Source organism: Vipera ursinii, assembly GCF_947247035.1.
Source record: "Vipera ursinii genome assembly, chromosome: 6".
NCBI lineage: Eukaryota > Metazoa > Chordata > Lepidosauria > Squamata > Viperidae > Vipera > Vipera ursinii.
In genome coordinates this window covers 52,947,077-52,964,515 of record NC_139515.1, presented here as the reverse complement: position 1 = coordinate 52,964,515, position 17,439 = coordinate 52,947,077, and the positions used below count along the sequence as shown (strand labels likewise).

General features: G+C 33.9%; 1 protein-coding gene across 2 annotated transcripts; it reads left to right on the top strand.

The window, feature by feature from the left end:
- Positions 1-3,721: 3,721 nt before the first annotated feature.
- LUM (lumican) lies at positions 3,722-16,175 on the top strand. 2 transcript variants are annotated; one of them, XM_083366660.1, is made up of 3 exons: positions 3,722-4,017; positions 11,910-12,809; positions 15,262-16,175. In XM_083366660.1, the coding sequence occupies exons 2-3, from the start codon at positions 11,930-11,932 to the stop codon at positions 15,414-15,416; spliced, it is 1,035 nt and encodes a 344-aa protein (XP_083222786.1). In that variant the 5' UTR covers positions 3,722-4,017; positions 11,910-11,929; the 3' UTR covers positions 15,417-16,175. The 2 variants fall into 2 exon arrangements, with proteins under 2 accessions (XP_083222786.1, XP_083222785.1); XM_083366659.1 differs by lacking the exon at positions 3,722-4,017 and having other exon boundaries at positions 11,702-12,809.
- Positions 16,176-17,439: the final 1,264 nt, after the last annotated feature.

Below are 17,439 nucleotides of genomic sequence, written 5' to 3'. Positions count from 1 at the left end.
ATAAAATATTTATTTAAACCTTGTAAAATATTGCATTTGAATGAAACCATGGTAAAGAATGATGTAAGTTGTATATTAGAAGTTAGCAGAGACAGAAAAGGACAAAATGTTTCTAAATATTTCTTGACTCCCAGTGTGTTTTTCAAGTGCCTGGGCCTTTCTGGTGCCTGATAGAAGCACACATTCTTTGCTTTCACTTATTTATCTTTACTTATTAAAACATGTATATTGCATCTTTCTTTAAACTAGCTCATTATGTAAACTCACAATAAACTAATTATGAAAAATAAAAGTTGACTGTATAATATACAGCAACTATGAAATATACAATCGAATCTGTGCAAATCACTCTCAAAGTTGTGAAATAGATGCTTGAAGGTTTATCATATCCTTCAAAATTCTTCTGAAGATATTATTTTCATGCAAAGGACAGAATTTAGTACTAAATCAATACATATGATGCCAATATGTACATTGATCAATTGCATCATGAAGCACACATTGACATTAAATGTCCTACCCAGAAGGCATTTCTGTAGGATAGAACAGTCCACAAAGTTTCAGTACCAAGCCTTCCATCAAGGCTTTGTGTTTCCACTGAGTAGGTCTTATGGATTGCTCTGTACTTTGACAAGAAGCTTGCATAAGGATTTGTACAATTCTATTTAACAGATTAAGACTATCTATTTCCTGGATATAATCATTACTGAGCTCAGTAAGATTAAGATGGGTGTTATATTACTTACTTAAATGTAAATAAGTAATTGAGAGCATATTCAGATATGAGAGCCAGTTTGGTGTAGTGGTTTAAGGAACCAGACTAAAAACCAAGAAACTACGTGGATGACCTTGGACCAATCAATGTTTCTTAGCTTTGGGAAGAAGGCAATGGCACCTTGCCAAGAAAACTGCAGAGACTAATTCAGGCAATCAATAGGCATCAATACGGGCTCAAATTCATGCATGCAGAAACACAACACAAACTCAGATATGATTGCATTTTAAATTACTTATGTTCTTCAATATTTTCAATGCATTCTGAAGCTACAGCCATGCTCATGCAAAATAACATTGCAAAGGTCCCTTGAAAGATATTTAATACAACCTGGTCATTAAATTTGCTGTCACTGGAATTGTGCAAGTGTTTGAAATAACCACTTTGGAAGGCATAGAAGAAATTATGAAACACTTCTTTTCCAATAGTTAAAGCATCTATGTCTTTTTCCAAGCTCATGCAGACCCTCCCATCTCTTTCTGCATCCTTCAACATCCATAGACACTTTGCTTCATATCATTCAGAAGAAGGTAAAATGATCAGGACCAGTTTCTAAAGCAGCCACGAAAATCCTAGAATATATAACTCTAACTATTTAGAAAGTGGTGCTTTGTATACACTCCTATGTATTCAGAAGAACTGTTTTAAAGGATGTCCATAATTCTTTAATTTTGCACAAATGATGGACACATAATGAGAATACAGTAAACAGTGAGACAGAAAGCTCCTATAAAAATACTTTAAGTACTTGTTAAAGTAACCCTGTCGTAATTTAAATATATGAAATACATTGTAACAGACACAACAAATGTAATTAGTGATAATAGAGTTTTAGCAGGTTTTTAATGTTTGTTTTTACTGAAATTAGAGAAAATTTATTTTAGATTAAATAAAGGATTTAGGATTTCAACTCTGAAATATTTTTTTTTGCTAAGTTCTTGCTAATATTTGTTCTAACTCTCTTTTATTGTCACATGGACATTAAAAATGTATTGTTAGGAAGCATTCTTTGGAGAAGGGCGGGATATAAATGGAATTAAAATAAAAAATAAATAAAATTTTGCAAAGGTGTTATTTTACAATTCTCTATCAGTATCAGTTTTTCATATGCTCTTTTGGCCTGCAAAATCTTCATATAGCGCAGGGGTGTCAAAGTCGCAATGTCACATAACTTGTCCCAACATATCACAACTTTTTTGCCATTGCCAGCAATGGGGTAGGCGCAGTTTTGCTATGATGCATCTGGCCCACCGGCCGGCAGTTTGACACCCCTGATATAGAAATTTAACAATGCCACTGCCTAAAGGCAATTTTTAAAAAAATCTATACAATGATATCGAAGTGACATTTTGCAAAACGGGGAGATGTAAGTTGACTTGCTTAAAAAATGGCTGCCAGAATAAATTAGGTAATTCATGTAATAATTACATATTGTATTGTTTATCTTTGAATATTTTTGGAGCCCAAAAATGTTAAAAGAATATTTTTATATTTTTATTTTTTATTTTAATTCCATTTATATCCCGCCCTTCTCCAAAGACTCAGGGCGGCTTACAAGCTTAGCAGTAGCCTTCATTCTATGTATATGCCTGCTTATTAGGGCTTTCACACACACCCCAGCAGCATTATTACAAAGTCAGCTTAATTGCCCCCAACAATCTGGGTCCTCATTTTACCTACCTCGGAAGGATGGAAGGCTGAGTCAACCTTGAGCCTGGTGGGATGCGAACCTGCACTAATTGCAGGCAGCTGGTGTTACTTAAGGAGGCATTAGCCCACTGCTCCACCAAGGCTCTCTCTCTCTCTCTCTCTCTTTCATTATCCCATCTCTTGGTCTGCTACTGTTTCACATCTCTCTTTTTGTTTCTTTTCTCTCCTAGTACAACAAAGAATATGTGAGTCCAGGGCATCACATAGCTATTTAGATGAAACTATGGTCCTTCAATTGAATCCTGTGACCATGGAAACCAGGGCAAGATGTTTTTTCTTCCTATACCAATGTACCACCAGCAAGCCAGACCACTGCAGCCATGTCACAGTACAATATAGTACATTGTGGTATTCAGCCAATGAAACAAACCTCTGAACATGTACAAATGTAGTTATCCATTAACTCTCCTACAAATATTATATCCCATAAATATACAGTTGATAACTTTTTTCTTTGATATTCTTTCTAAGTGATTTTGAGAAGCTCATACTTCTTCCTGTCACTTATAGTTGGGGCCTTAAAGGAAACATCTACCCAAACAAACAAGGCCTCTCATAGGAGTTTCTTGATGATATTAAATCCAGAATAAACACTTAAGAGTTTTGCCAATCATTTTCTTTATTATTTTTATTCCATTTTTGGCAATGTTTGTTTCAACAACATTTGCATCCAAGCTTTAGGATGCATTCTTGAACTTTATCCATAAATAAAAAACAGTCAGCCTTCAGTTGATTAGTTCCAGATCCTAATGGTCCTAAAAGTGACAAATGTTTATGTATTTTAAGAAGCTGCTAACTATTTATCTCTATTACAGACAATTCATTTCTGTTATGTAAATATTTAGATGAATACATATATCATTACTAAACGTAAACATCATATAAAATCTTAATCTGACTGTGCTAATGAACATTTTTGTTCGATATGATAAAGGAAAAAGTACATGGTTCCTTCAACATTTTGTACTGCAAAGACTTTTAGTAAGTAGGTTTAGTAAGACAGTTTAGGCTGTATATAACTTAGGAAGAAAAAAGAAAGAAAAGTGTGAGTCACTTGGTTGAAAAATTGTGGTTTAGCTGACGCTTGAGGTTTATTTGTTAGATCTTGCTAAAGGTTATAAAGTGAGTTGGGGAAATGAAATGTCTGTTTGCAATCTGGACATAGTTTAGAATAATGTCTCCTTTTGGAAGTCTGTTGTTTGTGCTACAGCAGAGCTTGAACTTTTCTTAGGTTGCTTAAAGGGGTTATCTCTCATTCCATGAAGAGAACAGTTGTCTCTTACCATTTTCAGCCTCCACCTGCATTTGATTAGAGACAGCAGCAGTTTTACATACCCCATGCCAGAATACCAAGATGACATAGCAGCTTCAGACAACAGCGTGACTAGGATTTCCCCCCCCCCCAAACCCTTGAATCACAGAGGATCTGGCAGCCAGTTACCATCTGACACTGTTTATAGCATATATTGTTCGATCCACTCCCTTACTGAATCTGCTGTGGGAATTAAAGCAAGCAGCTTCAAGTCAGAAAGGTAAGTTCTCTTGCATGTTTTAGCACTTAGAATCAAGCAACTGAACAAAACAGCACTGCGAATACAACTCACCTTTGTTAGTTTGCACACTGGACACAACTGCTTTTGTGTATTTGTTTTGAGTTTATGGTAAAATGCTCTTCATGTTTTCTGGGTTACTGTTGTATTTCTTTGCAGAATTTAATCACTTCCAGAAGATCTATTCCATACAAATGGCAAACCCCAGGGAGGAACACAATATCTATCTAATAAATATTTCCATTTATTAGCAAGAACTTATATTAAATAGGTGGATTACTTTGAAAATCGCATTGATAAAACAATAGTCCATGTTACTGAAGAAAATCAAAACTATTTAAGGTTATTTGTCTAGCAATGTACATGTTAATTAACCTTTTATGGAACTGCAGGTTTTAGTGTGAAAGTTTAAAAAAGAAAAGTGTACAGAATCAGATTTCTTCTTTGTAACTGCTAATGAAAAAGTTTTTTCCATCTGAAGGAAGGTGCCAAATGAAAACTGTAGCCCTTGCATGCAAATTTTTAGCAGATGTTCACAGGAATATATTTAAACATTTGTACTAGAGAAATATCACTATATTCTGCTAACTTCTGGTTCCTGCTGAACTTTTAGGAAATTATATAACCATTTAAACAAGTTTATGAAATGTACACAGAGCAAAGTAGGGTCTCACAAATTTCAAAAAGTAGAATCTTGCATAAAAAAGATACCCCTGATTTTTTTTTATATTCATGGATTATTCACATGATTAACAAATGTAATGCTGCACTTCTAGTTGGAGAAATATTACTATATTAGCATCTTGAAGCAAATCTTCTTTAAGCCTGAACAATTGAACTATAATATTTTAAAATGTTTAGCTAAATATTAATATACCTTATTAATATTTTCTACGAGTGGCTTATCAGTCCATTTTCCACTGTAGTGCAATAGGTCAAAGGGATACAATAAGTATAAAGTGGTACAAATAGATCAGAAATATCTAAGAAATATTTCCAAGGCCAAAGTGTGTAATTCTAAATGAGGTCTTATTTTATTATATTTCTATTGTTTTCTTTTAAAGAGAAGCAGGAAATGTTGCTATATCATTAAAGGAAAAACTGTAAAGTATCTCAGATCAACTAACTCTGATTAGTCTATTGAAACTACAACTAAGGCTACTCATTTACAGTTAATACTATGTTCTTATAGAAAGACACTTACAGTTGAAATCCGCACAATAAGACGTACACTATAACCAGTAGAGATCTTTCCAGAATGTCCAACAGCAATTCAATTACACAAAACAATATTAATTTCACACTGTATATATTTGATATATAAATTTGCAAGCCACAGAATTGCCTGATGTGTATAAACATTTATTAGACAAATTAACATATTCTATAAATGTATGCCAAAATTCATAACAATTCCTTAGTATTCACTGATCAGAACTAAAACTTCAGTTATTATATATTCAGCTATAACTTATCATATTACTTCAACTCTCTTCTACCCCCATTTTTTTTTACAACTGACATTGTTGCTGGCTATGATATTTTGTAATTCTTCTCTAGTGGAAAAATAGTGTCTTAGACAAAATAATATTTTCTTTTAGTTCATTAATTTTTACCCTCCCTTTCCACTCAAAAAGAGAATTGGCAAAAGAATAGTTTTTGGCACATTAATGTAGGAACTTGTTTCTTATAAATATAAGATGTCCTTCCATGAAGATATAACTGGCAAAGAAATCAAGTGATACCAGATTATATTGTAGTATACCTACCCATTCAAATGCAGCTGTGATAACTTTACTTCAAGGATGCAAATTTCATTATAACTCAGCTGATTATTTTTCTAACACTAAACCTCTTACCATAAGCATCTTCAATGGAATAATTTCATGGGGTTGGTGGTTCTTATGGACTCTGGAGCCAACACATATTTTCTTATTTATGCTGGCAACAAGTGAACTGCATCTACCCCTCCCATTGTATACTCTGTGTGTTGGCCAAACCTACTCCAAATTTTGGAAGATGCTGGAATGAGTGTGTTCAGAGGACATAACAGAAACATTAAGAGCAAGAGGATATCCATTTCATGAGAGGAAGTCTGTTTGCATACTATTGAATATGGCCCTTATTCTAATGTATATCAAAATTGTAGATATCCAGTCATGTCTGTTTCATACAATTATCTACAGAAGTTTCTGGTTTTTTTTGTTAAAGTATTGAAATGTATTATTCCACATGTAGTTTTCACTGATGTATACATCTGCTCCTAATTTATCCTCAGTAAGCATTAAATCATAATAACGATTAGGGAGTGCTAATTTACATGAAAGTGCAGAAGGACAAAAACTTCCTTGTGATTATTTATTTATTTATTTACATTTGTTATAGCTTCCCACCTCTAATAGACTCTGGGTGGCATGCACAACCCAAAAAATCCACAAACCCCAATAAACCTAATTTTGTGAGTGTATTTTTTTAATTTTTTTAAAAAAGAGGAAAAGTGGGTGTTCCCAAACCACCCAATATAAGGAAATGGAATATTTTTATTATACTGACAAAAGGCATATAGGCATATATCTTAGGAACTTCACTGTGAAACAGACCAATGTAATAAAGTAAACCATTATTAGACTTGTTTATGCCAATAATATTTTTTACTGATGCTGTTTGCCCCTTTACCTGTCCTTAGGTTTTCGCTCTTTCTACTTACCTGGTTTCTGTGGTCCATGATCTGCAGCACATCTTTATATTTCCATCATGTTTTTCTTTTCCAACAGCTCTTCTGAAGCTGAGCTAATTAGCTTCAGGTTCAGTGTAGCTTCTACATAAAACATTAAACATTTTGCAGCATTAAGATTAAGCTGAAGAACACACAGTTTACCACTTATGAGAATTCATATGCAATCCATCCTCCTTATCTCCTTCCTCAGCCTTCTGTGGTTAAGATGACACAGAATATTACCAATTATTTCATTATATTTCTTAAACTGAAAAAAGAGGTCCTCTCTCTCTCTACTTACATACATACATACGTATATGTATACACACAGAGACAAGGACACGCAACCTCTTTTTTCAGTTTAAGAAATATAATGAAATAATTGGTAAGATGCTGTGGCATCTTAACCAATTATGCATACTGTCAAATCAAAGATAGTTGGAGAAAAGATGATAAAATAGGATACAGTAGGATAGCATAGCATAGCATAGGATAGCATAGCATAGGATAGCATAGCATAGCATAGCATAAGATTGATGATAGATAAATAGACAGACAGACAGACAGACAGACAGACAGACAGACAGATAGATAGATAGATAGTTGAGGAGACAAGTTTTACTAATCACACAGATCAAAGCAGTAATGTACCATAAATAAAATGAAAATACAATAAAAAGCCATGTATTTAATAAAATGGATAACAGGTCATATTAAGGCAAGTCATATTAAAACATATTAAAACTCACTCTATAAGTGTTACCAATATTAAACTGAGAACCCTTGCAATTCAGTAAAGAACGGCAACCATTTTACAAATTCCTATAAACAGATTTGCTAGCAAGAAGAATTTTTTTCCAGATCACCCAGGTGCTATGCAACAAAAATATTTTATCCTGTCTCAGTCATCCCAAGCCAACAAATATACAGGTAATTTGGTATGAAATTTATTACAAAATCTCCCTTCTAGAATCATGAATGGAAAAAACATTAAGTCTAGTCAATAATCATTTGTCTATGTGAGATGGAAAAGTCATTGGTGAAATAATTAAGTAAAGTAAAAATTGTCACTCCAAATCTCTGTCAGCCCAAAAATGTGTTGTCTTGTTTCTGAAGTGGCTTTCTCAAGCCTCAGTATCATAAAGAATTTGGGTGAAAACCTTCTTGGCCTTTTTTCCCCAAGAAGAAGCAAAGTTATCAACAAAAATTATTTAACATCTACATGAAACCACTGGACTAGATCATCTGTCAGTACAGAATTAGGGTTCATTAGTATGTGGATGATTTTAATATATCAACTTCAGGACAAATGGGAAATGCAGGTGAGGTTCTTAGATTCTAAAAGCAGACTTAGAACTAATGTCATCAAGATAAGAGTAATTGTGTCCGATAAGCTATCCAATGCCAGTGTTAATCCATCTTTGGTTGTGATTGTGATCATCCTTTTCCCCTCACAACCATGTTGAAGTGGTTTTGAAATTATTTCTACTTATTAGCAGATCATTGCTGTGGCCAGAAAGGCCCTCACATGGTTTTATCTTTTGTGCCACTTATGACCATTACTTGATTGGGAGACTCTTCTCATAGTCATTCATGCTTCAGTAACTTCTTGATTGGACTATTACAATATATTTCACATGGATCTGGCCAGGAGGACCAGTTAGAATATATTGCTGATCAAGAGTTCAGCAGTTTGAGTAGTTATGGTTATAATTAGATTGCTATGTAACATCAGTACTCTGAAGGTAGCCTAGTTAATAGTTGACTTTCAGTGCAATTCTAGGTGCTGGTTGCCACTTTTAAAGGTCTATATGGATCAGGACCTGGATATAAGTAAGATTGCTTGTGTGGAAGAAGTTGACTCCAAGTATAAGTAGCTTTTAGTGTGGAATAGTAAAAGGTCAATTTTTTTCTTTGCCTTCATTGCCTGGGACCAGGCATTCTTAACCTTCTTGTGAGACTTTTTGAGATATTTGAGAAAAATGTATTTATTAAGCATACTTAATTAAATAAAATAAACAGATATAGATTTGTACTATAAATAAAACCAATTATACTCAAATATAATTATAAATATATTAAAAATAATAATGTAATATATGTGTACTTCTTTATTAATCCATTAAATCAATAAATGACAAGCTAAATTTCAGTTAAAAAACAATTTGTAATAGTTTTTCTCATCCCAGTTCACAGACCTCCTGAAATCTATTTGTAGACCTATACTAAGAATCCCCACCACCACCTAAGATAACTGCATTTCTGGTTAATTTATTTGGAGAATGTATGGAGAAACCTGTTGCTATACAAAACTTGAATACTGGAATTAAAATAGAAGTTAAAGGGGAGAAGACTAAATATGCATCCATGTCTAACACATTTTAAAATAAGTATTGAAACAGATTTCCAAAGATAAACTCATCTAACTTACAGCAACATAATTAATTGAAAAAAGAGTAATATATAGTTGTTTTTGCCAGTTTAACCATAGGTTGATTTGGTTTGTAGCTTAGACTTGTTGAAGACAGTATAAACTGTTTCATGAAATTGAAAGAAGACTGTTTTTCCAAATACTGAAACAAAATCCTTTATCAAACATTAACAAATCAGTTCTAAAGCCAACTTAGACTTCAGACAGCATCTTATCTAGAATAACATGAATGGGATCAGAGTTAGCAGACTGAAGTGGAATGAGATCTTAAAGTGAATATCAAAATTCAAAGATAGTGTCAATGCAGTATTCATCCACTGTAAAAAAAAGTCCAATAGCATAATAGGAATAATAAGAGAAAGTATTGCAATTAAGGAGACCAATATTTTAATGCCGTTATATAAATGATGTGATTGCATCTGGAATATTGTGTGCAGGTTTGCTAGCCATACTCAAAAAGGAGATAGTGGAACTCAAGAAAGTCCAGAGGAGGGCGGCTAAGATCAAGGGGATGGAGTAGAATGACTATGAGGAAAGGTTGCAGCACTTCTAATCTGAAAAGGAAGCCAACAAGATGGGATATGATTGAGGTATACAAAATTATGCATGCCATGAATAAAATGTTCTGACCAAAGCAACTATTTCCCTTTCCCAAAATACTCAAACCAGAAGTTATCAAATTAAACTAAATTAGGAAACATATTTTTTTTCACAACACATAATTCAATTTTGGAATTCACTACTATAAGATGTGGTCTGGCTACTAGATTGTCTGGCTTTGCAAAACATTTGGACTAATACATACATTTTTTCATGAAGATCAATGGCTGATAGCCTTTATGATGGTGTGACTACCTTTGAAGGCCATCTGCCGGGAGAGAAATCCACTTTTTTGTACAGATGGTTAGCTATTCTGAGAACTAGTCCATGCTGGACTAGATGGGACAGGGGTATGATCCATGATAGCACTAATGTTGTTGTATTCATAGTCATTCAATATATTTCACATATAGACACCCAGTCCAGTTTCCTTCCTTTGGCATATGAGTCTTACTCAGCCACCAATCAGAATATATAAAACCACCAACTGTGCTTTTTCCTTTCTTAAAATAGGGCTTTTGTCTAAGATCAAATGATGGGTTCATTCAAAGGGTAGCATAAGAATGGTTCCCAGAGAATCTGATCAATAAGAATCTGGTGAATCTGACCTTGAGTGAATTTATTTATGAATTAATTTATTCAGTTAGTTACATATTTTAAAAATGGAAGAATATAAGAATAAATTTCTTGGATCAAGTTCAGCATTTTGTTTTTCACAGGCCAATGGTGGAGATAAATCCCTCTCCCACTGTTGTTATCTACAACTCATATCTGGGAAGTCTCCAGCCCAGAAATAGCATCAGGTCTATAGGCTTGATCATAAATGTATTCAATCCTATTTCTCTATTTAATTTAAATACCACCCAAATTGTATGATTCCTGGCAGTTTCCAACTGAAAAGTATATCTATCTAAGTTAGATGGCCATCACTACATTTCTTGATAAAATACCTGAAGTATTCACAATGTTCTTTTCCCTGATCTAAATATCCTTCCAAACTTCTGTGCTAGCATTTTGAGAAGCAGAGAGATAGAATTCTACTTTTCTATTATTATTATTATTATTTTGTAATTTGCATGACTTCATTCAACAACACAATGTTCCCTTTAGAAGCCCTTTTCTGTAACTAAATAATCCCAAACAACCTTTACAACCTTTTCTTGTAAAGCAGCTATTGGATTCTCTCATAATCTTGGCTCCACTATTATATCCTTTTCTAGATATGGTGGGCAGACCTATACCCATTTTTCCAGATACAAACACATGTCATATTCATATGAAAACATTAAAAACATGTCATTAATAAATAATTCCTCACATAATGAATGTGAACATATCCAATGTTCCTCTTTTTGCCAGCTTTGTTTTACCCTAGCACAAGTTGTTACATACAGTTGAAGTAAAGTGTGTGTGTATGTATATGTACACACACACAGAAACAGACAGTCTATGAGTATATTTTTTCTGTGTGTATGTATACATTTGTTTATGGATTTCCTCTGTGTCTTTTTTTCAGCTGAAATTAGTCATTACACTGGATTAATTGAATATGCCCACCATAAAATAAATGATGAACCAGCATTTTGCAGCCATTATGTTTTGATAGATGAGCCATGTAAACTACTTAGCAACATTTGTATACTTCTCAGTTTTTTTCCTTTTTGACTAAAGCCATTTTTATCCACATAGACAGATATTTGGAAAAGAATGGTTGGACCAAATGATCCATTTCCTTAATCTCTAGGAGTCAACATTTTAGCAATTAGAATTGTTAATAATATATGAAATTTCTCTGTACTTTCATATAAAATTCAAATCATCCATATCTAATAACATAACATTATAAAAAGTTTATTTTCCACATAAATATTTAATAACCATTGCCATGTCACATCAGAAGTTTGCACTTATTCCCACTTGTATTATTTAGTCATTGATCAAAACTGTAAATACTTAATATAATGTAAGAATAATAATTTATACACATAAGCATAATAAATGCTTCAGTTTTCAGAAAGTTATTTATATATACAGAAGTTATATATTTTTTGTTTTGTTCTTCTACTATGCTTTCTTATAACGACTTAGTTTTTTTATCTTTTTATGTTTTTTTATCTCCTTTAACAGACACAATCCTGACTGCAAAGATGTATCTGACTTCTCTTCCTTTCTTCCTTTTCTTGATCAGCGGCATCTTCTGTCAATATGATTACGATGAACAAGATTTTAGCTTTTTTTTTTCAATGTCAGAGCTATCATCTGCAGTCTGTGCACCAGAATGTAATTGCCCTATAACCTACCCCTCAGCCATGTATTGTGATGATCTTAAACTGAAGAGTTTTCCCATTATTCCTAAAGGAATCAAATACCTGTATCTTCGCAATAATCTGCTTGAAGGCATAGAAGATAACGTTTTTGAGAATGTGACAGATCTGGAGTGGCTAATCCTAGACAATAATCAACTGAAAAATTCCAATATTAAAGGCAAAGTCTTTGCCAAATTAAAGAATTTAAAAAAGCTGCACATAAATCACAACAACTTAACTGAAGTTGTTGGGCCACTTCCCAGTAGTCTGGATGACCTGCAACTCACTCATAATAAGATTTCAAAAATCACCCCCAATACACTCGAGGGACTGGTGAATCTGACTGTCATTCATCTACAGCACAATGAACTGACTGAAGGTACACTCTCTGGAGTTTTTAAAGGTTTAAAATCACTCTTGTATCTGGACTTGAGCAATAATAAACTGACTAAACTGCCTACAGGACTGCCTAATAATTTATTGATGCTGTATTTTGATAATAATGAGATTAACAGCGTTCCTGATCAGTATTTCGAGGGTTTAAAAGCACTGCAGTATTTACGTCTTTCTCACAATAAGTTGACAGATTCTGGAATACCAGGCAATGTTTTCAACATCTCTTCACTTGTGGAGCTGGACCTCTCCTACAATCAGCTAAAGAGCATTCCGACAGTCAATGAGCACCTTGAAAACTACTACCTCCAAGTCAATGAAATTAACAGTGAGTAATATTTCCAGAGAAAGAGAGGGGGGAAGGGAGATGGAGGGAGGTGTTGTAATAGTTGCGTAAATGAGATAAAAAGGTAAAGGTAAAGGTTCCCCCGCACATGCGTGCTAGTCGTTTCCGACTCTAGGGGCTGGTGCTCATCTCCGTTTCAAAGCCGAAGAGCCAGCGCTTGTCCAAGGACATCTCCGTGGTCATGTGGCCGGCATGACTGGATGCCAAAGGCGCACGGAACGCTGTTACCTTCCCACCGTAGTGGTCCCTATTTTTCTACTTGCATTTTTACGTGCTTTCGAACTGCTAGGTTGGCAGAAGCTGGGACGAGTAACAGGCGCTCACTCTGTTACGCGGCACTCGGGATTCGACCCGCCAAACTGCCGACCTTCTGATCGACAAGCTCAGCGTCCTAACCCGCTGAGCCACCGCGTCCCTGTAAATGAGATAACAGTATATAATTCTCAATTCTCATACAACCATTTTATCCCAGTCTTTATGTTCATTCCATCTCTTGTTAAAAATAATAGCTATCATGATAAAAACCTGCAGTTGTTTCAAAGAATAATTGGTAATCATACATACTCTAGCTAGCAACAACAGGAGTCCATAGATCCTGCTTTCACTTCATAATGTGAAAGCCTTCTTTTCTGGAAGTAATAGTTTCAAGCCATTTCTGGATTTTGACCCATAATAAATTATGCTGATGAAGATAGTCATACATATGATGGCCCATCAAAACAATTTGGTCAGGTTTATTTGTTTGTTTGTTTGTTTTAAAAAATCCATCATTTACTTATATTGTCAAACAAATCTATATATTTTCCATAGTCTGCCATATAATGCATTTTATTCATCAAGCATCATTGCTCAACTTTTAATAACTGTATTGGTTTCCATGCCACTTATTATAGCAATTTCAATTTAAAAAAATCAACTTCACTATACTTCTCGCAATAATAGTAATAATAAAAAAATAATAATAATTTGGTAATAACTATCCCCAAAGCTATGATTACTGTGCATATTGATCTTACCAGGGTATGAGGATTCCTAGAATAATAATAAAAAATCTTTGAAAATACTTAAAAACAAATTAGATATAGATATTAGCTAATGTAGATATTAGCTATACTACATTCTGTTACTCAAACAAGAGATTAAATAAATACATTAAAATCTTAATATAATTCATTCAGTATTATAATAATGGGGGGGAAATGAAGCAGAAACTGGAAGTCACGTATTTAATGGTTGGCTATTTCCACAATCAAACAAGTGTGGCATAAAAAGATTGTGGAGAAAAAGACAGTTGAAGAACCAGTGAAAAGGATGTCAAAACTCCCCTTGCATACTTATCTGAGAATAAGTCACAACAACATTCCAAAAACCAAAACCATGCAAGACAACAGATACTGCAGCACAGTTTTACTATTTTATCTGTAATACTAAAACAAATACATGCATTCTATAATTTTTTTCTGAGTTGTTGTTGGCACATCTTATAACAAATATTTCTGGCCATAATATTATAGCTTATTTGCAGAACAAGAACACAATCTGGAGACATCCAAAAGGAAGGTTGTAAATTTATTTATTTAGCATATGGCATACAATGTCAGGGAAGTTTACAAATGGTAGACACAATGCAGTCCTGACAGCCTACATTGCTAGTTCATTGTGTTTGGTGTTGCGAGTCTATCCTTGGTGCATTGTGGATAACAAACTAGCTTTACACCAATTAACTAGCAGCACTCTGTTTGCTGACTCTTCTGGGCTCCTCTGCTAGTCTTACCTCGCCTTTTGTTGTGATGCTTCACGTCTGGCCAGGTCCAGTGCCTGCTTTTGCTCTCTTGCACATACAAAAGCAGCTAGGCTTTCTCCCACCAAAGTTGCATCCATTTATCTACTTACAATATTTTCAATATGTTGGATGGCAGGAACTAGGGATTGAGCAATGGAAGCTTACTCCATCTCACGGAATCAGGCTCAAACCACAAAAATGCAGACCATTCTTGGCCATTCCAATGTCATTAAGCCTTTACGCCACCACGTCCCCTATAAGGATGCAAAAATCACAAGACAAACAGACCAAACATAGAATAAATGTATCTTAGCTACCATATGCCACATTTCACTGTATTACAGCACAGTAAAGACAAATAAAGCTTGTAATTAATATCATCATGCTGTATTGGTATTGCAGCATCTGTTCATCTCAGTGCTTACAACTAAAAATTCCTAGGTATATTTTTGTGTATTATTTTTTCAAATCAAGACTTTAAGAATAATGTCTGATATCTGGGTGTAATATAATATGTATGTAACTTGTAGGAAATAGAATAGCTGTGGTACCTAAAATCTGCTAGAACTCCTGGCATTAGTTGAATTTAGAAACATTTAACTAGGCTGATTGTGAAAATTATATTCTAATATTATGTTGTTTACATTACAGAATTTTCAGTGAACAGCTTTTGTAAGGTTGTCGGGATACTAGCCTATTCCAGGGTATCACATCTGCGTCTGGATGGAAATAATATCACAAGAGCTGATCTTCCACAGGAAATGTACAACTGTCTCCGAGTGGCCACTGAGGTTTCTTTGAAATGAGTTGTACAACACTTTCTCTCATGATGCTTTACACCATAATAATACTTTGGTACTAAAATGTCACCTGGTATAAGATCTTTTGTTTTGTTAATAAACAGCATTATTATGTGGCTATTTTTTTAATGTGTATATTCTAGAATGCCTGTGATGCAGAATTTTTTTGTAAAGCTAGAAAGTCCCATAGATTGCGGACAAAAAATGTTCTCATGTTTATTTCTTAGACTGTTTTATTAACACAGCTATATACAGCCTGAGTTTGAAAAGGGATTTTTAAAAGCACTGGTGTATACTCACAATAAACACACACCACTCTCCTTGTGGGTGTGAACTTCTACTCAGGTTTGCAGAAGTCAGGCATATTCTCATCAAGATAGTATATTTAGTACTTAGGGCTGGGCCAGGTATGTACAGTAGTAGTTCACACTTTTAAATAAAATCTCCTGTTTTATACTTTTGATTACAGTACATAATCAATACATATTGTTTTATTACATAAAACAATAATTCAATATAGCTATATAAATTCTTTATATATAAAGGAAAATAAAATTAAATATTCCAATCAGCATATCTGTGTGAAGAACTGAGAAAATAGCAACATTTTAAGGTTTTTATTTTATTAATGCATTTTATTTTGTTCAGTGACAATGTTCTATAGAGGTCGGTTTAAAACTTTAAAGGAATGGTTATTTTACAGTAAAAATTCTATTATTGTTATACTCTTATTTCTGCATGCTATATTAAATGACTTTAGAAAATAAAAACAGCAAATGAAAAAATATTGAGTGTATATTATTGTGAAAATAGATTTTCATTTTTTAAAAAAAAATGTACATTGAAGCAAACTAAAGTTTGTTTTTTTTTAAAAAAAAACCACTTTGGTGAATGTAATGTTACATTCACATTAAATAAATTGTTTTATGCATTCTATTTTTTAAAGAGTCTTCAAACTAAACTTTTTAATGATTGTTATATTAGGTTTTGAATTCTGCTATGTACTGGAGAACGGGTCTCTGACAACTCACCAGGGCCCACGTGCCATGGGTCAACTCACTGTGGGACAAGAGTTACACTAGTATCAAAGAAATGGTGGAATAGAATCATTAAAGAAAGGATGCAAAAGGAGGGAGGAAGTGAAATGTAAATGGCAAAAATTATTTTTTTTTGTAATTTATTTTAAATAATTAAATTGAATTTTTAAATTGTCCTGCTGTGAGTTGTCCCTTGGCAAGTTGGCCATGACGAATTGCCCTTTGGCGAGTTGTTTCATTCTGCTAGAGAACAGATATGGGTTAAAGAATGTAATTTACAAATTACCATCATAAGAATCCCTAAAATCGATAAGATGCAGATTACAGACAAGAGGAAAAACATTTATGGCATAATGTGCATTGCTGAATTCTGTAACTGGACTGAACAACACCACTGAAAAAAGTGCCTTATGATTGTTTTAGGACTTATGACCATTTTTCACACTTATGACCCTGTGGTCATGTGATCAAAATTCAGACACCTGGCCTCTGACTCATATTTATGATGGCTGCAGTGTCCTTGAGTCATGCAATCACTTTTTGCAACCTTCTGGCAAGCAAAGTCAATGGGGTAGCCAGATTCACTTAACAACGTTACTAACTTAAGAACTGCACAGTAATTGAAAAAAAATGACTGGATTTGACATCTCCAGTTAAGGTTGAAAAAATATTCATAAAGAATAACTAGATGGACACAGGATATAGGCTATATTTTATGAAAAGTTTAATCTCAGCCTTGCTATGAGGTTTTTCACATATGTCACGTAATTCTGAAAAGCCTTCTTTCCTGAGGTGTGCACATTGCTTATAATCTTCAACCAAAGAAACTCATGAGCCAGCAGTTTTCTGTCCAGGAGATGCTTATAGTTGCTTCTTTTTGCCCTAACTTCTGAACATAAGCCCTACATGTGAATGCAGGCAATAGGTGGAAGATGAAAAAATCTGGGAGGTTTCTATCACATCCCTTGAAGCACAAGCACTAAAGCACAGCC

What these genes read in the sequence shown, in the direction of transcription:
- LUM (XM_083366659.1), top strand. Translation starts at nt 11,849, where the DNA reads ATGCTTTCTTATAACGACTTAGTTTTTTTATCTTTTTATGTTTTTTTA. An exon ending in CCAAGTCAATGAAATTAACA is followed by an intron (nt 12,810 to 15,261) that starts GTGAGTAATATT and finishes TTTACATTACAG; the next exon opens with AATTTTCAGTGAACAGCTTT.